At 42.0% G+C, this 21,829-nt stretch overlaps 1 protein-coding gene across 5 annotated transcripts in view; it reads left to right on the top strand.

Moving 5' to 3' along the window:
• Positions 1–21,829, top strand: part of ITPR1 (inositol 1,4,5-trisphosphate receptor type 1) — a 1,104,774-nt gene that overhangs the window by 268,569 nt on the left and 814,376 nt on the right. For all 5 annotated transcript variants that reach the window (XM_069206352.1, XM_069206351.1, XM_069206348.1 and 2 more), the window contains exon 7: positions 16,147–16,305. In XM_069206352.1, the coding sequence (XP_069062453.1) occupies positions 16,147–16,305 (159 nt within the window). The remainder of the gene's footprint in view (positions 1–16,146; positions 16,306–21,829) is intronic.

Here is a 21,829-nt window from a genome sequence, read left to right as displayed (position 1 = left end):
TTTATGTCCGCTTCAGCGAACCCCTTAACTAACCTCGAATTAGCATTGGCATGTTGGGCTTCATGCAAAACAATTTAGTAACACGAATTTGGAAAACATCTAACTATGGTCTCTGTCAAAAGAAGCAGTTGGTACCTAGAAAGGAAAGGCAATCAGACAATTACAATTTCATCATCATATAGTTACCCTCCGTAATGGGTCAGCAGACAGATTCCATCTTCGTCCTCAGGACATCAGTTGATTTGCCATCAGCCAGGGAATTCAGCAAGATGGGTAAGAAGGGGGCACTTCCCTCATAAGGAGGAAAAGTATATAACGGGCAAGGTAAGGCAAGGATGGTTTGGAGAACCGAATAGCAAAGTCTCTATGCAGAGTGACAAAGTGTCTGGGTCATAACAAAAGTTTGCAACGGCATCTCTCTAATGGCTCCTCGTGTCAAAGGTTTTTATCCCTTTTCCGTTGTAAAGTCCCCTTATCTCTGATTGGATGGGGTTGGCACCCCACTATCTTCATCCAATGGGTTTACAGTGTTAGTATCAAATTTTGTCACCCCATAACAGTTCTCACGTAGTTTATTGGTTCTTATGATTGACGTCTCCAGCGGGTAGAATGTCCTGTATGATTTCATACTCTCGTGGTCCAATCGCATCTTCAGTCAGTAGGTCCAATGTCTGTACCGGTTCAGGCGACCTTGTACCTGTAACTAGTCTACAGTGTTGCATTCAGCAAAAATGGTTCTTCTAGTAAGTCGAATTTCATGAGAACGGATCTACTACGGTTACATTCATCCTTTAGCTTTGGATAAATAAGAGTACATGTCCTTCAAGTCAGCACACTGCATGTTAGAAAAACACATTTAATATGAAAACCGGGCAGCTAGGCCTCGACTCATGCTAACTAAGGCCTATTGATTTATTAGCAAAACTTTAACATATAACTCTTAGTATTAGTGTAAAATCATACAGTAACGTAACAATTATTTCATTATTAGTCAGCTTCTTTAGTCATTGTATATATTGGTGGCCACTCCCCGAGGGCACATTTCAAGCGCGTGTTTAGCAATAACATATTAATACATTTTCTATGCGGCATTATTATGCATTAGTTCATAAACATTTCATGTTAATTTTGAGTATAAGTGCTACGCTCTCTCAGTCCCTCCTCTGACACTTGTCATCACACAAAATCTTTCCCTTCACAACCTTTCACTTTCTTAGGCCACACATTTCAATTTCTTTCCCCCCGTGTGATCTTTCCCAAATTTCTTTGAACATTTTCTCCTTTTTCTTTTCTTTTATTGCGTTTTGCCAAATTTCTTTTAATTCTTTTACTAATTTTGCATGAAAACCACAGTCCAAATAAACAAGTTAGAATAATCAATATACCCCCTAATATTTTTGCAAGTACCCCATTCCAAATACTAATAAACCAATTCCCTACTTTAGTAATTACTTTTCCAACCTTTTCCCAAACTCCAGGTTCCTTCAGCTCCTTCAAATCTGCAATATCTCTTGTTAGGTTAGTAACCATACCTCTAATCTTATTACTATTATCAGGAATGAATGCACAACAATGTTGCTCATTAAGCATCTTACAGACTCCGCCACTCTTCGCTAAAAGAATGTCTAAAGCAAGCCGGTTTTGAAGAGTCCTGGCCCTCTCCGCAGCAAATTCAGTATCCATCAGGAGTATAGCCCCTGTGAAGTTTGTCAGCATGTTATCCACAATAGTAGACCTCTTTAGAATCTTTATGGAGTTTAAGATAACCCCCACTGAAGGAATTATGGCTCCCAATATGTCACCTACGACAGCAGACGCTGTCTCTTTTGTCTAGTATGATGTAATTCAGACATTTTAGGAAGTTGCATTAAGTCATCAATTTGATAGATCTCTGGGAAAACTATTCCCAAATAACATGTCCCATACCATCCCTTTGGAAGACGGTAATAAGCATTAAGTCCACATATATAATAGATCCCAGGGATCGCTGGATCCTGTCCATTTAACATGAACGTCCATTTACTCTGAAACAAAACCACATGCCAGCATTCACTGGTTCCCACAAATAGTGTCATCAGATTTTGGCCTATATATACAAAGCCTTTCTACGTGTAATGCATCTATAGCTAATTTGCCCTGTGTCTTTATTGCACTATAAGGATAATCATTTGAAAACTTTCATTTTTCTAATCCCTTCTCTAGCCTTTCCTTTAATGCTTTTCTTCTATCTTCAGTGTGATCTAAGAAGCTCTTTTCTACAGGCGTTAGTAAGCAGGTTAGAATATTGCGGTGCGCATAAGCTGTTCCAAATGTCAGTGTCGGTTCAAAGAAACCCCTAACTATTTTTATGTTATGTTCTTTAGCTAATTTATTTAGAAACTCATTTACAGGCACAAAAGAAAACACTACGTCTAAATTAGAATAGAAGTAACATGTTCTTGATCATAGAATCTCGTTAATAGCAAACTACAACTTATTCTATATGTAAGTGGCAGACTATGATAAGTAACCCCTTCTTGTACTGACAAAGGAATCTTTGTGCACACATAGCAATTCTTTGCATCCATTGTATCAACCTACTCATTCAGCAAGCGATAGAAGACATTACTAGATAGTTCCCTTTTTGAATTAGTTCCCTCATGCAAGTACTTTGTATCTCCCATGGTGTTAGTGTAGCAGTTTCAGGAGTTGAAGCATTATTAATCGCACTCTTATCCACCAATGGCATTCCCATAATCACACCTATGATTATTGCGCACGCAATACCCAAAATAGCACTCAACCAACCACACATCTTACCCCTATCATTATCTCAAGTGCTACTCATGATCTATAAAGAATCAGAGAGCAGAATAGGATAAAACAATCAACTTTGAAGTAGACCAAAAGCTCTTTTTTTTTTCTTTGTGCAAGTCTCTTTCTCTTAGCAAGTATTTATAGCGTTTCACTCACTCCCCGGACCCTTTGCCAAATCAGGTTAACAGCTTGTCAGAGTCAATTCAGATTAAGTGTCACATCTGGTAATTTATCAGTCTCTTTTCCCAGATTTCTTTCTTTATTCAATTTTCAAATTTTAACAGTCTCTTTCTATGGTTGCATTCAGGTGCCTTAGTATTGACCTGGAATTTCTCGATCAAAACAGAATGCCAAAAATTATTGTTGCCATTCAGCTGATGTTGCATAAGCCCACTCAGGACCTGCGTACCTCCTGTTTGAAACTTTCTTTTCAGTTTGCGATCACCCTGTAATTCTCCTTCACTGAGATCTTCTTTCCTGGCTGTGTCAACTTCTTCCTCTATTGTTTCGTTAGGGATCACTCTTTCCTTTGTAGCTTGTGGTTTCGGCCAGTTATCTCCTTTAAGTGTTTTCTTTCCGCTTGGTCCTTTGTGACGTTGAACAGTGCCCTCCTCTTGTACTATGGTGTTTTCTCTTGATGGGTCTGCAAGCGGTTCAGGAGGAGTCTGAACACTCTCACCTCCTTCCACCTAACCTCCTTCGCCTTCAGGGTCAGTTATGGGCTCAACTTCAAACCCGTATCCGTCTGCTTCTGGGAGAACCTCTTTGTGCTGGTTCCCCTGTTACCTCAGCTGAGATAGGCTCACTGTCACCCCTCTGGATCTCGTTTACTGTTTGAGTGATTAAGCCGTCCTCAGCGAGCTCTCCTGCAGTCTCAGTTCCCCTTTGATTACTCTCCGGCCCGAGACTTCCTTCTCTGCAGCTGTTGTTTTGGACACTTCAAGTTCCTCATCAGTTGGACACGTCACCTCTTTGTGTGACTGGCATGTATCCAATTTGGAAGACCTGCACATTTCACAGCAGTAGTAGTAGTCAGTATTACTTGATATGGCCCCTTCCAACGTGGCTCCAAACACGACTTCCTCACGTGTTTCTTGACAACCACCCAGTCTCCGACTTTCAGGATGTGACCTGGATCACTTCTCGGTGGCAATGTGATAGCCTTCACCTGGTGAGAGAAAGATCGGACCACGTCAGCCAGACCCTTGCAGTAGTCCAACACCATATCATCCGTGATATTCACAAGAACATTTGAAGGCACTGCGGGCAGTCTCATAGCTCGGCCCATAAGAATCTCATAAGGAGACAGTCCTGTTTTCTTGTCGGGTGTGTTTCTCATTGACATCAGCACTAGGGGCAATGCATCTGACCATTTCAAATTGGTAGCTGCGCACATTTTTGCCATTCTTGACTTCAAGGTACCATTCATCTGCTTCACTAGTCCTGATACTTCAGGGCGATTGCTACAATGCAACTTCTGTTCAATGTTCAATGCAGCACACAAGAGCTTAATCACCTCATTGTCGAAGTGTCTTTCCCCTATCTGATTCTAAAGATCGGAAACCCGAAACGTGGTATCAACTCCCTAAGCAGCAGCTTTGCTACTGTGAGACTGTCATTCCTACGTGTAGGGTAAGCTTCAATCCATTGACTGAAAATGCACACAATCACCAACACATATCTCAGACCTCCACACACAGGCCTCTCAAAATCCATCTGCATTCTGCTAAAACCTCCTGCTCTCCCAAAGTGGCTCAAATTCACCACAGTCCCTTTCTCAGCATTCATCTGCTGACAGATGACGCACCTGAGACAGATGACTTCTGCAGCTTGTCTGAATTTTGGATTGAACCAGTCAATTTTGAATAACCTGATCATTGCGTCTCTCCCAACATGTGCTTGACCATGGTAAAACCTCGCAAATTGTGACAAGACTGTTTGGCAAAACCATTTTCCCCTCCTCTAAAACCCATAAGTCATCAGATCTCTGTACGCATTGCATTCTCTGCCAGGAACGTGTCTCCTCTTTACTGGCACGTCCCTGCAATGATTTTAGCTCATCTAGTGTGTCAACTACCCTTAATGTATACCCTGAGCATGTTTCATTTTCAGTTTCAGGTAACAATTCCCATTGGTCTTGAAATTATATACAGTTCAATGCACATAATCTTGCGACTTGATCTGCATATCCATTTACCATTGACACAAGTCTTGTGACTTAACATGAGCATTGCATTTCACCACGGCAATTTCAAGAGGTAACTGAATCGCATGCAACAAGTCCTTAATTTTCTTGCCATTTTTCATTGGTGAACCAGAAGAGGTCATGAAACCCCTCTGTGACCACAACTGGCCAAAATCATGTACAATTCCAAATCCGTATCTGCTGTCAGTATAAATAGTGACTTTCAGGTTTTCAGCTGCGTGGCATGCTGTAGGAGGAGCAATTCAGCCACTTGAGCAGAGTATAATCATTCGAGCCAGGAAGCTTCTAAGATACCAGTGATTGTACACACGGCATATCCTGCCCTCAGTACTCCTACTGCGTCTCTCAGGAATGAACCATCAACAAAGATAATGTAATAATTTTCTTCCAATTGGTTATCTTTAATGTCAGGTCTCGGTTTGGTGCACAGATCTGTTACCTCAAGACAATCATGTTCTACCTCCTCAGCATCATCAATGTCTGCATTTTCAAAAGGAAGTAAAGTTGCGGTACAATACAGTACATCTTTTCAGTGACAAATTCGGGGACCCCAGTATAATAGTTTCTTACTTTGTTAATCTCGCATTTGTCATATGCTGTGTCTTGGTTCGGGTCAACAGGATTTCAACTGAATGTGGGACCATTACTGTTAAAGGATGCCCCATCACTATACCCTCACACTGAGTGAGGCTTTGACCAACTGCTGCAACTGCACGCAAACAACCAGGTAAGGCTGCTGCAACTGGGTCCAAAGTAGCTGAAAAATATGCTACTGGGCGGTTTGCACCTCCATGGACCTGTGTCAGGACAGACAAAGAACAAGCATCACGTTCATGACAAAACAGTACAAAAGGCTTTGTGTAATCAGGCATACCTAAAGCTGGCGCCCTGCACATGCTTTCCCTCAGTTCCATGAATGCCTTCATCTCTTTCTCGGACATGGTTATGGCACCCGGGCCATCCTGTATTTCCTTAAGTCAATCTTACCAAAGGTTTAGAGATAATCGAAGTTGGGAATCCACCGATGACAGTAGCACACCATTCCCAAAAACATCCGAACGTCTCTCTTGGTTGTCGGTGGATTCATCTGTAATATGGCTGTCACCCTTTCCTTGGATATTTTTCTCGACCCTTTCTCAATCAGGTGACCTAAGTACTTCACCTCTTTCTGACAGTATTGCAGCTTCTTTGGGACACTTTATGTCCATTCTTTCCCAAATGGTTCAGTAAGGCAATCGTGTCATACCTGCAGTCATCTTTTGTTCTGGATGCAATTAACAAATCATCAATATACCGTACTAGAGTCGAACTGAAAGGCAGTTCTAATGATTCCAAATCCTTTTTCAGTATCTGATTAAAGATGGAAGATGATTCAGAAAACCCTTGAGGAATTAGACACCAACTGTAAACCTTGTCCAGGAATTTGAAACTAAAAAGAAATTGGCTGTCCTCATGAAGAGGCACCGAAAAGAATGCTTGAGACAGGGCCACAACTGTGAACCACTCTGCATCACACAGAACCTGAAACATGATCACGGCTGGATTTGGCACTATGGGGCAACATTTTACCACAATCTCATTTACTTTCCTCAAGTCTTGAACAATTTAAACTTTCCCACAAGGCTTTTTCAGACCCATTATTGGTGAATTACACGGGCTGCTCATCACTTCCTTTAGAACACCTTGATTTATAAAGTCTGCAATTATCTGCGTCACCTGTATAAGGACATCTTGTGCCATGTGGTACTGTGGTACCTGTGGAAACACTTCATTTGGCTTTACCTCTACTTTGACCGGTTCTACTCCTTTTATTAGTCCCACTTCTTTTCCTGTCAAGTCCCACACCTTTTCTGTCACTGTTCCCTGTAATTCGATTGGTAAATCAGTCACTGTGAACATCGGGAATAGGGTTATCAAAGGGTATTCTTCATTTGTGGTCTCCGCCTCTAACTCTGAGAACTGACCATCGTCCCCTTCATCATCACTGTTCGTGTGCACCTCAATCCCTTCATTGGAACAGGTAATCGAACACCTTGTTTTACACAGTAAGTCTCTTCCCAGTAGGGATACGGGACTCGAGTCACAGACTACAAATCTATGTAATCCCTGGAAAGTACCAATCTCGACTTGGACTGGATCTGTAATCGGATTTGTCAGTAACTGATTTGCTACTCCTACCACCCTTAAGTTACGCCCGAAAGTGGTAATTTCGGAACCTCTGCACTTCTGACTGTAGAGCGTGTAGCTCCTGTATCAGCTAGGAATGAAACCTTATGACCCATCACCTTTCCTTCTACATAAGGTCCCCTCTGATCTACTTCTAGGGATGCTGCAACCCTGCACTCCTCACTTTCTGAACAATCATCCGACCATTCATCGTTTATTCCATCCTCACCACGCAATGGGAACTGCTGTACTGTTATTTTGGCTCATTGCTTGACCTGTGACCTGTTGAGGAAGCATCACCTGTTGCTGTCCCTTTGGAGCTAATGGAATCTGCATTTGCTGTCTAGGTACCATGGGAATCTGCTGTTGTTCCTGCTGCATTTGTGCTGGTTGAACACGTGGCATTTGCATTTATTGCATGGGTTGGAGACCCTGCATCTGCACCATGTTATTCTGAAAATTCGGATTTTGGCCCCTCACTTTTGGACCCCTCACATTTTGAAATGTACTGATCTCATTGCTTTGTTGAACACAATCCTGCACCACCATTGGGTATCCCCGCTTCCAGTGCCCCACACCCCCGCACGCGTGACATGGTGACACCTTTTTCATCCCCTGCACATCATTTTGAACCTCAACAGTATTCATATCTGGACCACGGTTCACAAAACCTCCTCGACCTCTCGGTTGTGCCTGAAACATTCCAGTTCCCTGCGGTTGCTGCTGTATTACATTTCCCTGCATCCCTGCTTGCGCTGCCTTAATTTGCATCACCATCACCTTCTCCTTCAACTTTCTCTGCTTCAATTCAATCTCGTCACTACAGTATTTCGCATACTGCAACACCTCATTAATCCGCTTCGCTTGCCAACAGATCTAATGATTCTTAATCATCTGGCTAATCACTAGTCTCAGCCCTTCAACAAACCTGAACACAAGGTGATTCACATCCTTCGGTTCTATGACCTCAGTGCCACTGTAATGTTTGAATGCCTTCAACAACCTCTCATAGTAAGCATGTATTGACTCTTTGCCCTCCTGTGACGTTCGATCAATTTTCTGCCAATCAGTCACTTTCGGTGACACTTTTTGCTTCAAAAACTCAATCACCTTATGACAATACCTCATCACTTCAGAAGACGGTGCTCCAGTAACCTTGTCCCTTGCTGGTTCTTCTGTCTGCCAATCCACACCCCTCTTGCACTCAAGCCATAAGTCAGCTGGAACTATTATCTCAAACAGGGTATTCAAGTCTTCCCAGAGACATTTCGCAAGCTTCACAAACCTGTCCGTCTGCTGGTACCATTCTATCGGCTTCTCCCTCAACCTGGGGTAATCATTTGTGAATGATAGGATGTCACCCCTGGACCATGGTACATGGACTAGAACCCCTCCAGCTGTCTCTCTCATTGGTAACATCTTTATTGTCCCCGTGTCAGGTGCAGCTTTCGCCTGCTTTGGTTCCGGGCCATCACCTTTCTCTTTATCTCTCTTCTTTGCCCATCTGCCTTCCCATTTTTCTAATGCTCCCCAAATTTGAGCACTCTGCAGTATCTCTTTGAGGTGTGCCTTCATCCCCGTAGATCTCATATGATCAAAATCTTTAGGCTCAAAGTCTAACCTATAGCTCTTCTTCAAATGCTTAGAGGTTGGCAAACCTAGCGGACAAATACGGTGTAGACAGAGAGTACTGATGCACCTTGCTCACTTCCTTGGCTATTTTGGGGCACAGATACCTCAATTCTGCTTCAGTGTATGATTCTAATCTGTTCACCCCCATTGTTCCTTCTAGTTCTGTGGCTTCTACACCCAGTCTCACAAAATTCAGGTATTCTTCCCTTTCTTACCTCTCTGCGGTAACTGTAGTAGCCTGCGGAGTGTTGAGCTTGTCTAGCCACTCGTTCAATTGTTGCGCTGTTAAGCCTTGCAACGAGACATTTCCAGACTGCATCATTGGTGTCTGTGTCATATTTGTACTCATTATCTCTGGGGTTAGTGTTCCCAACCCTGCTTGCCTCATAGTCTCCAAAGGAACCCCAATCGGACTAAAGTCCAACAAGGATCTAAACCTTTCGGCTGTCTGTCCTCCCTGTGTCATTCCCTGCAAGTTTCCGGTAGACCCTCCTCTTATTGCCTCTTGGGTCATTACTCCCTGATCACATACGCTAGGCTTACCTTGCGCATACAGCAGTACTGGTGGACCAACAGTAATTGGCAATGATAAAGCAGCTGGTGACTGTCCATTTCCAAGACCCTGTGGACCATTAACCCTCATAGCTTGATTCATCACGGGTGCTGTAGCTACTGACACTGGTCCTGCAACAGAAGTGTAACTCTGATTCACCTGTTGCTGCGGCTCGGGCAGCAATTGTGGAGTTGGCTCAATCTGCACTAACTTTAATTTCGTATATACTGGATCAGGCGGCACCATCAAACTCGTAGTTGTTTCTAATACGGGAACATCAAGATAGAGCCTCTGAATCTGTGGTGGCTGCAACTGTATCTGTGTATCTGGCGCAGTGGGTACACTGACACCATTGTGTATCAAAACTGTATCACTTGTCTGCATTGTACTTGTGATTCCCCTTATTTTTGTGCCGGGTCCTCAGAACCCACACTAGTGCTCTGTACATTATTATTTATGGCATAACGTGGCGGATGATCATGTAACAACTGATTAAGAAACTCTTCATCTGAATCATCTTCATCTGCCCAAGACCTCTGAGTCTCCTTTGGCTTACTAGAGCCCTTGTCTGTCTTACAAGTGGCTTTCTTTCCCTGTGTCTCATCTTCTTGGGTTATTGCTGGAAACATCTTAAGTCCGTCCAAATCTTGGTCTCATTATCCCATTTAGCTTCCGCTAAAGTCTTTTCTGCTCTTTTCATTCTCCTCATAAATTTCTGCTGCCTCTGTTGTATGGCCATTAAATCCCAGACTTGATAATGCCTCATACTGAGCTGGTCTCGGGGGCGGTTTTTGCACACTTATCATCAATTGCAAATTTTCCAAAGTTCTTATATTAAACGTTCTGTGTTCTGGAAACGCCAAACATCCCTCCTTCTCTGTTAATTTGTAACACTGCTTTAACCAAAGACATGGCGCGACTCCCTTCTCCTCCATTACGATATAAGCTGGAGTACACTCAGGCGGTGTAGGCTACCCCAAACTCGCTGTAATGTATGTATCTCCCTTCAAAGCGCACTTTAGAGCCTTGAAAAACTTCATTTTTGCGTCTTTTATTTTGTTTAGAATCTAATCAGGAAGTGACTTTAATCCCCCAGAACACTCTTCGCTTACCTTCTCAACCAATTGCCTCTCACGGACGGCTGCCAATCCGTGCGCGACGCCTCTCTGCAACTGACCTATCCCAGCGCGGCTCAAATGACGTCACACTCACACACACTGAGGCTGACAGTCTTGCGGCTTGTCCTCCTCACACAAAACTAATGCAATATATTGCGAGCACCTTTAACAACAAAAACCCAAATTTGCCGGTTTACTACAGGAAGGTTAACACAATCGCTTTAGAACTTTACAGAGATTTCACTTGAAGCCTCGGCCGCCACTCTCCTTCTCAGCTCCCGCACTCGCAAGCAGAATTCGACCCGCAAATCCTACTCTCGACTTGTCAATGGTTTGTTCTAGTGCACTTTAGAACTTGCCAAATCTCCATCGAAGGTTTCAGTCACACAATTTGACTCACTCGACTTGTCAACCACACCTATTAAACTGCACAAATTACAATATAAACCAAGTGTCTCCTACACTTGTCAATATACTCCAGAGTCTTAGTCCACGCCAGGTCCGTACATCACCAACAACCACGTGGATAATTATTTTAGCATAAAGCGCCACACTCATATGAAGTTCGTTGACTTCCCTACTCTCATACCGCAGAGTACGCCTACTCCTCCTAAAACATTACCTGGCCTAAATCCACACAAATTTCACACATCACCTGCAATATGCATAAGCTGAGCAAGCACAAATCCTACACCACGCATACTAAAATGCCGAGAACATACCCAACTCACTTAGGCAAGCTCAGAGATTCCGGGAAAGTCATGGGGAATTTAGAGACCCATCATACCTTCAATTTGCATTATTTTGAAAAACACTTTTAAACAATGGTCCCTCGTCCTAGGGCCCCAAAGGGCCTTAACCGTCGCTCTAACGCGTCCCTTTCTGGTTATTTTACTCTCTCTGGGACTCGTTTTAGGCCAATGAATCTTTTGACCCTGATTGAAGACACCTCAGGATGAGAACTGATCAACATGTCAATCAACAAGTCAATAACATCATCAATTAGACTCAGAAACCACCATGACCTTTCAGTCATGAATAACCACACCAGTTTAGTAAAATTTTGTGATGTTTAATCCCTAGTGATTACAATTCTGCTAGCAAGTTTATTAGTCTCAAAACCATGAAGCACATTAGCATTGTCATAATATGGCAACTCGAATAAGATTTAATCAAAGCAAAGATCACAAACAGAACATAGCACGACGTCAATATAGGTTAACCTTAGCAGAGTATCATTAGCGCATTATTCAGCAAAGCATTGAACCAGTCATTTGTCTATTTGTGTTGCTTCAGTGAACCCCCTTAACTAACCTCGAATTAGCATTGGCATGTTGGGGTTCATGCAAAACAATTTAACACGAATTTGGAAAACATCTAACTATGGTCTCTGTCAAAAGAAGCAGTTGGTACCTAGAAAGGAAAGGCAATCAGACCATTACAATTTCATCATCATATAGTTACCCTCCGTAATGGGTCAGCAGACAGATTCCATCTTCGTCCTCAGGACATCAGTTGATTCGCCATCAGCCAGGGAATTCAGCAAGATGGGTAAGAAGGGGGCACTTCCCTCATAAGGAGGAAAAGTATATAACGGTCAAGGTAAGGCAAGGATGGTTCGAAGAACCAAACAGCAAAGTCTCTATGCAGAGTGACAAAGTGTCTGAGTCATAACAAAAGTTTGCAACGGCATCTCTAATGGCTCCTCGTGTCAAAGGTTTTTATCCCTTTTCCCTTGTACAGTCCCCAAATGTCTGATTGGATGGGGTTGGCACCCCACTATCTTCATCCAATGGGTTTACAGTGTTAGTATCAAATTTTGTCACCCCATAACAGTTCTCACGTAGTTTATTGGTTCTTATGATTGACGTCTCCAGCGGGCAGAATGTCCTGTATGATTTCATACTCTCGTGGTCCTCTCGCATCTTCAGTCAGTAGGTCCAATGTCTGTACCGGTTCAGGCGACCTTGTACCTGTAACTAGTCTACAGTGTTGCATTCAGCAAAAATGGTTCTTCTAGTAAGTCGAATTTCATGAGAACGGATCTACTACGGTTACATTCATCCTTTAGCTTTGGATAAATAAGAGTACATGTCCTTCAAGTCAGCACACTGCATGTTAGAAAAACACATTTAATATGAAAACCGGGCAGCTAGGCCTCGACTCATGCTAACTAAGGCCTATTGATTTAATAGCAAAACTTTAACATATAACTCTTAATATTAGTGTAAAATCATACAATAACGTAACAATTATTTCATTATTAGTCAGCTTCATTAGTCGTATACATTGGTGGCCACTCCCCGTGGGCACATTTCAAGCGCATGTTTAGCAATAACATATTAATACATTTTCAATGCAGCATTATTATGCATTAGTTCATAAACATTTCATGTTAATTTTGAGTATAAGTGCTACGCTCTCTCAACAGTACCAGGGGCAGAGAAGTGTAAGGCCATGCAGAATGGGCTCATAGCAAGGTGGATAATCCTCTGTATTAAAATGTCCTACACATTGGCAAGGAGGCAGCCCCGGAAGGCCTGTGGGCATTTAACCACTGCTAAGGATACCACCACTGTGTTGGCACATGGATTGCTTGTTCTGCACATTGTAAAGTATGCAACGAAGTTATGGATGGAATTCTTTAATTTATCTCAGCCACTAGTAATGGCTCAAGGCTGCATACCAATCCATTGTTTTGCACACCATGGCAACTCAGTTTTGACCCAGCTATATGCAAATCAGTTGTGATCCTGCTCCAGTGTGAACAGTCCAGCCTGAACTGACTAACCAGGTCCTACCTGAACATAAGCAACCTGAGACTGGGTGAAGCCTGTCCTGGATTTGTTGTGTTCTGATTCAGTGAGGACCTGGCTTGGCAGTTCGTGTTGGACTGTTCACAATGGAGCAGGGTCAAAACTGATTTGCATATAGCTGGCCCCAAACTGAGATAGCACGGTGAGCAACATAAGTGGATTGGGATGCTATCCAGTATGATTGCCAGGCATTCCTCCCATCACCTTTTGTATGTTTGACATTCTGGACATTGGTCGGGCTGGGACATGGGCATCAGTCCACATGTTTACAAACCACTATTTCTTATTACCATATTTATAAAGCTCATGGCTACCCACAAAGGGTTTCCCAGCGCTGAAACATGTTGGTTCTCCAGGTTTCTTTTGTGCCGTCAACTAATTCATCAGAAAAGCCAAGTCCTGAGTATTTTCCTAAATGTTAATCCGTCCGAAGTCATCCTCAGTGAAAGAGGCCTCTTGTTTCAGTTTCAAAACAGAAATTGGAGGGAACGATTATCAATATGGCTTTTGTGTGTTTTTCGGGGTGACTACCAAATAGTATATGGTAGATCGAAACAGTCTTCAAAGACTGTAGCTTTGCAGCATATAACCTAGCAGACTTAGGCCCTTAATATAAATTCTGTGCACTATATATATATATTTTTTTATTTTTTTAATAGGTAGCTAATGCAACATGGCTAAGGAGTCTGATACCGAATGATGCTTGGGAATCTTAGCAAAGGATTAGCTGGAGTGTTTTGCACCATCTGCAGTCTATTCAGTGGGGCTCCTAAATACAGCCCATTACTGTAATCCAAGTGAGAGGTCACCAAAACCTTTTGGTTCACTCGAGCAAAGTCTGCTACAAATTCAAAAATCTTTCTAACCACTATCATTGTACCATAGCAAACAGCAGCAGGTTTCTTTGCTTGTGTATGGAAAGTTTATCATCCAGCCAGAATCCCAAAATTTTTTAACCACAGACTTTGGCTAGGTTTGAGGGACAAGGAATTCAGGCCAACAGTGTGGAGACTAGAAATGTACATTATTTGCAATTATCATCAATTCAGTCTTGCCTTGATTGAGTTATTGACTTTGACATCATGAGTCCATCTACTTGGCTGCTGAAGTGAGACAAAATTAACAGGCCTCTGTTGCGTGAATCTGGGGCCAAAGGAATTATGAACTGTGCATCATCCGCATATGAGACTAAAGAGGCCAAATGACTTCACAAGGTTGTCCAGCAGTTTAACATGCATGTTAAACAATGTAGGACTCTGGGAGGAACTCTCGGGCACCCCATCCCCCAATGGTATCAATTGAGAGTAGAGAGGTTCATTTTATACCTAAAAGTTTTGATGTTCAAAAATGGAGGCCAGCCACTTCCAGGACTGATGTCACTCCGGATTTAGCCAGTCTCTAAAAGTTGCATGAAATACCAAATTGAATTCTGCACTAAGATTCAGTAGGATCAAAGCTGAAGAGCCTCCTCGGTCGAGTATCATTTTAAGTTCCTCTAAAACCGCTGATAGAGCTTTATCTGTGCTGTGTCAGGGCCTAACCCTAGTTTAACAGGCATGGAGGAAACTGTTCTTTTCCAAGAAGAGAAAGTTGTTTATTTACATGTTGCCCAAAAATGCAAGTAATGAGATTTGTTTAAAGTTTTCAGTAAGTAAAGGATTCAGGGTGGGTTTCTTACTATGGTTTCATCATCGCATGCTTTCAAGAATTAGGAACATGGTTTAAGATACCCTCTATGAAGGGAAGAATGATTCCCACTATTCTTTAAAAAATAAAAGGAGGTGAAAGGTTCAGAATGGATCCAGACCTTACCTTTGTCATTTAAAAACGCTCGCCTTGTATGCCTGACAAGGCAGAGAGCATAGGTTTACATTAGGTCATGGGTATCCGGCATCATCCCCATGGTACCAAGGTTCCTGACCTTAAAATGATTCATCGTTGGTGGAAATTCTATTTGAAAAGATACTTGCTAAGTCATTATTTTGTGCTATCAACACTGTTACCACAGGATTCAAGTCTACGGGGTTAATCATAGATTTTACTATAGAGAATACCTCCTTTGCCAAATTTGCAGCCCTATCACTTACGTGTAAAGTTGTTGGCATGAGTACTTTTGAACATATAATGATTATTAGGAGCTTTCCTGTAAACCTTTTCTTACTCTACGCATAAGACGTCCCCAATATCTTTCTATTCTTTCATAGTCTGGTTTGTCAGAAAGGGCACTTCGCCTGTTCAGTTGTGCAGGACTTTTAGGTCTGAGCCATTTCTTAAACCCACCACCCTGGGTGGTACAGCTTTATCAATTCACAAGGTGAGAAATCTGCATTAAGTATACATCCAAGGTATGTTTCTTACCTTTGGAAATGTTATTACTGCTGGATTATCTAACTGTAGTTTCCTCACTCCACCCCCACCTCCCCATTCTGTAAAATAGACTTTTTCTGTCTGTATAAAAAGTCCTGGTTTAAAGTTCACTAATCAAGCTCCACTTATGACAGCACAGACTGAGTCCAGAAGGAAACTGATCTCAGTGCACAGGGTGGGGCTTTTATGTGGCTCCAGGTTATTTTCAGGGCAGGAAGGAGTTCACACGGAGCCCCTGATGCAATCTGCTGATGTGTGGCTTCAAAGCTGAGAAAATCCCAGGATCTTCTCTGGTATCTGATGAATTTGCACGGGGCAGAATCTGTGGTTAGAGTATCCACCAGAAAGATTTTTACAGAAGGTAAGTAACTTTTTATTTTGGTTCAAAGGGTCAATGGAAATTGAGGGTATTGGGCAAAGCGTACAGTGAAGCAGAATGAATCACCAATGGTTTCCGGTGTCTTGTTGAGGATTCCTGCTTTTTTCTTTCAGCTGCTGCACCTAAAGAGTAACAAGTACCTTACTGTGAACAAACGTCTGCCGGCACTTTTGGAGAAGAATGCCATGCGAGTGACCCTTGATGAAGCGGGGAATGAGGGCTCATGGTTTTACATTCAGCCGTTCTACAAGCTCCGCTCCATTGGAGACAGCGTGGGTATTGCTGTAGCGTGAAGTGTTCCTTTTTTCTCTGTTTGCTAAATCAGCCTGTTATCCAGTACTTTGGGGCTGGAAAGGGGATGAATCAGTTACCATGGAGACATGGGATTGGCAGACTTCTTCATTTAATTTAATGCCACGGTCAATTCTGCGATCTACAGATACGCACAGGAATGAGAATGTGCTGTAGAAATGCAAATTAGACACACTTAAAAATATAAAATCTAATTCTAGCCTTGCATGAGAGCTTTCCAACAAGGTCGATTTGTATTTACATTTTGGAGCAGTAAATTTGGGGGATCAACCAACCCTCTGAATTAAGTCTTGGCGAACAAACTAGTTTAAAATGAGTGAATTAGCTTTCCTCCTAGTTGAGTTACCATTGTTAGATTCTGGATGTTGGATAGAGACATGATAAAACAGAAGTGATTGCTATACACGCAGCTAGCTGCATTGACCAAGTCTTTGTGCTTTGAGGGCACGTATTATCTTGTGCATAGAGGACATGAGCTAAATGTGACACGCACATTTACTTTCCCTTTCCTTAATGTTCTATTCAACCTAGTCACTGAGCGATACATGTCTTTGGTGTTGTATAAAGGCATGCACAAACTTGATCAAGTTAAGGGTATGCGTAACGGTCATGGTTCAGCTTAAAGTACATTGAGGCCATGGAAGTGGTGAGTGGTTGTCTCCACTGTTGTTTATAACTGAATTTTCCTTTTTATTAATTGTAAATTGGATTGGTTGGTTAGTTAAGAAAAAAAAAAAACTTGAACCAAAACTGCCTAAAGTTACTTTATCCAAAACAAGACATCTTGGCAAAATGACACAACTCTACAGATGTCAAATCAACTAATTCATGACTCAGTGCTTGGAAAATGTTCTTGATGAAAATAACACAAACCTACAGATTTCATTCCTGCAAAAAAGGAACCTACAGATAACCCTACTCTGGAAACAATGCAATACAAATAAAGTGCACAACTAGTGAGGACAAGTCTTGAGGATTAAGTAATACAATGTGCAAGAGGAAAATTCAAAGTTCTTTTTGTATTTTTGAAGCTAGAACCGGAAAAGATTTACAAACATTAAGAATGGTGTGACAGTATGCAACTGAAGGCGGGGGTAGAGGGATCACTATTAAAAAGTCATATTTTCCCTACTCTCCAATAACCCTTCAGCACCCAAACAAAACCACAATCTCAACAAATCACTAGGAAGAAAATAATTCAAGCTCAACATCAGAGCTAGCCAGTACCAGAAGGCATGAGGGAAAATACAATGGCAGGAAATTCCTAATCAAACATCAAAACAATTCCAGCTTACCAACTAGGAACTCAACTAGAAAAAGTGAACATATTAACTGCTTTTTATTCCCAGTGGTCAACACTTACCTCCCAAATTACCCCCCACCACTAACCATGAAAAAAGATAGCTCCTCTCCATCTCACTCTAGAATAAAAGCAAACAGAGATCTCAAAGGAGTACACCACCACAGCAAATACATTTAGCACATGAAGAATCAAATTGACCTTAGCTTGGTAAGTAAAGGTGAAAGTCAACGACTCCTAAGTACAGCAAACAATAGTAAACAGTGCCATTGACTCTCAAGATTTGACTGAAATTGCACAAAAAAAAAAAAAACTGGAGGTGATGCACAAGCTACCACACAAGCAGACAAATTGCACAGATTGCAAGCAACACGCACTTAGACAGGGCCCTATATTGTAATAAAGAAAGTAATTCAGGAAGAGGTGGAACAGTTGGTTTCAGAGAAGGGAGAAACTCTGAAATATGTCATTCTTGTAATATCGTAATACATCTAGAGGGCCTTTATAATTATCTCTGCTGGGACATCCTCAAACTATTAAATTTTCCCCAACCATCACATGTTCTCTAAAAAGTAATAGTATATACAGCTTTTCTTTCTCCTCAGGCTAAATTAAAGAGTTAACAAGAATGTCCTTGGGACCAAAAGAAGATTTGGATTCTGTGACACAAATATATTCGCCAACTGGGTTATTTTCATCTCAGTACCATGAGCAATATCCTATGATTTTCATGCAAAACCAAGATCACCCATCTGTATACCAGTGACCACACTGTAAGCCTGTAAGATGCACATTAAAGAAGACTGATATCGTGGGATACTTTTAGTGCCTCAATTAGACACCCTTATTTTTGCTTTAGGCCTATATGCTGAGCCCCCTTTGCATACATACATTTTACTCATGTATTAATTTTATTATATTTTATCACAGCTTGCTTTTCAGCTTGGTTGCTTTTTATATTTTAATTGGCTGCCTTTCTGAGAAGGCACAGTTGTTGGCGTTTTACATTTTTCAGTCCTTTGCATGCATTTCAAGCCTGTCATGTTCTGGACATAATAGTTTACCCAGTATTGTCGCTGCAAGAGTTATGGAGTCAAACCTCATCATGTCAAGCCTGTTCTTAGCACACAATGTTATATAAACAACGCACTGGCCTAGAAAGGGTAGAGGGCATTCCAGCCATGGCTGTTTGGGGGGTGCACACCACTTCGTTGACAGCTTTGCTGATCCTGGCCTTGTCTTTCTAGCTAACTGGAAGTATTGCCAGCAGACAACAGGCAGACCCTTGCCCACCTTTCAGATATGGTGGGGTCAGGGTTCCTTCCATAGACCAGGATAGGCAGAAGGGCGAACATCACTATGCTCTCAGGTTTTGACTTTAGGGTGTGGGTGGGAAACACTAGATCTTATCATTGGATCAGGATGATGGACTGTTTATATTATTAACTCTAATGGTCACAATCAACACTGTACTGTGTTTCATCTGCCTAATAATCACAGCTCGTGCCTTTGTTGGATGCAATTGCTTCAATAAATATTGAAACTTACTCTGCATCTCAGTGTCTGCCTTAGCATGTGTGAGACTTTGTGTAACTGAGAGAAAAGGGGTGTGATCTGTTCACCACAACTTCCCTGAGGACTCAGTTACATATTTCTAGGCTGCCATAAATCACCTTTGCTTTCTAGGTTTGGGTGGAGTGCTGCTAACTAGCGGACATTGGGTCAAACAGCTTCTAGTCCGTGTGGGACTGACTCCGTCACCCACACTCCGTGGAGCTGCCGCCCTAAACTTAGCAAAGTTACCCCCAAGGTAAGAGTCCTATGACACCAAGATATATATATTTTTTTTTTAAAACACCCCGGTAAAACAGCTGTAGGGCTTGGAAATCAAGTCAAGCACCTGAGAAAAGGTAACTCGAGTCCTCGGAGTACTACATTGCTATAATAATTTGATTATGAAGATAATGGAATTTCTGTTAACACCTTGCCATTCAACACTGCAAGATATATATCAAAAATCAAATCTCATAACAAGACTGGCTTGGCTTCCCCAAAACTAAGTCCCATAACTAATAAATGTATACAATATTTCTCCTTACAGTATGGCAGGGATTGACCAGCTCTGCAAAACTGTCAAATTAAAAACCTGTCCATGGAACATAACAGGGTGGAACGAGTTGCATGCACAAAATGATGCAGCAGACTTCATAACCACTTTTTTGACGACGTGCTTACAAGAGACATGAAAAGCTGATGCACCAAGCCTTCTTGGATGTGAATCATTCCACATCCCAGCAGTAAAACTCACCAATGGGTGGATCAGCAAGGGTTCTGGCAACTTTTGTGTAAACCAGTCAAGACATTAACACTGCATTAATAGACAGTGGGAATCCTTTGCTAATGGGTATGAAGCGGCACCTATCAAAGAAACTACTATATCAGTGGCTCTCAACATTTTGATTCCTGTGGACCCCCGAGTAGTAATTACTGGGACCCAATGTCTACATTGAATCACTATTGTAGTCCAGGGACCCCAACTAAGTCATTACTTGGAGCAGGAGACCCCAGCCTAAGAATTTTTGATGATTTGAACTGCAAAACAATATACAAAAAATACAGACAAGCATTTTCTAACAAATACTCAAAATATTTAATCATTTGTTTAATTCACATATAAATAAAAAATTAGAATTTTAATGGGAAGATTGTACCTTTTATAAATTCAAATGAGGCCACTATTAGTTCATACTACATTCTGTTTGATGCACTTGCACGGCTTCCAGAAATCAAAATGAGGACACAAACTTAAATTTTAGCCTTCAATTTTAAATTCCTTCACATTTATATAACAATATAAAATGTTCAGATTTAAAATTTGCTTTTTTTTTCAGGTTTGCTTTTTTAATGTATAACTTTAATAATCTGTTAATATTTAATTTTCTAAGCATGGGTAGGCTTCGTGGACCCCCAGGAGTCCCTGGACCATAGGTTAAGAACCACTCCACTATACATCTTAAAATTGATAATGCCAAACATGTATCTGAATCCTGGCTCTGGGAAGTTAAACCAGCTCTGAGACTGTGCCTCTTACAGGCTGATCTCGTTAAATGTAGACACAAGTCCTAGCGAATCAAGGCTAACTGCCTCAAGCAGGTGGTGGACTCTCTTGTCGCCCCTGACCAGTCCGGCTTTATGCCTTATAGGGCCATGCGACATAACTTGGGAAGGTTGATGGGCTACTTGGTGCATAGTGCCGGGATTGCTGAAATTGGGATCCTTTTGGCTTTAGATGCCGAAAACACCTTTGATTCTCTGAAGGTGCTAGGCAAGATGACCTTTGGGGTCCTTATTTCTTTCGTGGGTAGGGCTGATGTACAAGGAACTGGTGACAAGTGTCCAGGTCAACAGGATACTCTTAGACAGATTCAGACTATCTAAGGGCATGAGACAGGATTGACCGATGTCTCCTTTGCAGTGGCATGGAACCACTAGCTGCCTGGATCCATATAGATGCACAGATATGTGGACTCTGGTGGGAACTGATGAGGGATGTCAACTCTCTATAAGCTGATGACTTCCTTCTGTATTTGCCGGATACTCTGTACCAAGAATGCACATTTTTGATGTTTTTGGAACCTATGCAAGGATCCGAATTAACTAGCACAAATCAATGAGGTTCCCCATTGGGATGATGACCTAGTCCAGAACTGGGATTATGCCTTCTGGTGGGTGTCTCAAGGATTTCACTACCTTGGTAGTTGTGACATCAGACCGAGACATGTTCTTTAACAAAAACGTGCTAAAGGTCCTTGAGCTTGGATGGGATGGGTGGCCTTTTATTAAATTTTCTACTTATCCAAAGTTCTACACATACTGCAGAATACCCCCTTTTCCAGTCCCAGATCCATTGTTCCAGACAGTGGACAGGACCATGCAGGTGCTGCTATGGGATTGTGTGGAGCCCAGGATTGCTCTGCCACTTCTGACTCGCCGTCTTTCAGATGGGGACATTGCCCTTCTGAATCTCAGGCTGTATTACTGAGCTACACAGCTGCTAGTAGTCAACGATTGGTGTTTCTCCATCCAGGAGGTGCTATCCTTGAGGGCTGACCAAGCCGCCATGGCCTCAATGTTAACTGCAATGCCCATTTGAGTGGTAGGGCGACACAGAGGAGTAAACTTTG

Source organism: Pleurodeles waltl, chromosome 9, assembly GCF_031143425.1.
Source record: "Pleurodeles waltl isolate 20211129_DDA chromosome 9, aPleWal1.hap1.20221129, whole genome shotgun sequence".
Lineage (NCBI taxonomy): Eukaryota > Metazoa > Chordata > Amphibia > Caudata > Salamandridae > Pleurodeles > Pleurodeles waltl.
The sequence above is the reverse complement of the archived record's forward strand: the minus strand, read 5'-3'. Positions and strand labels throughout refer to the sequence as shown.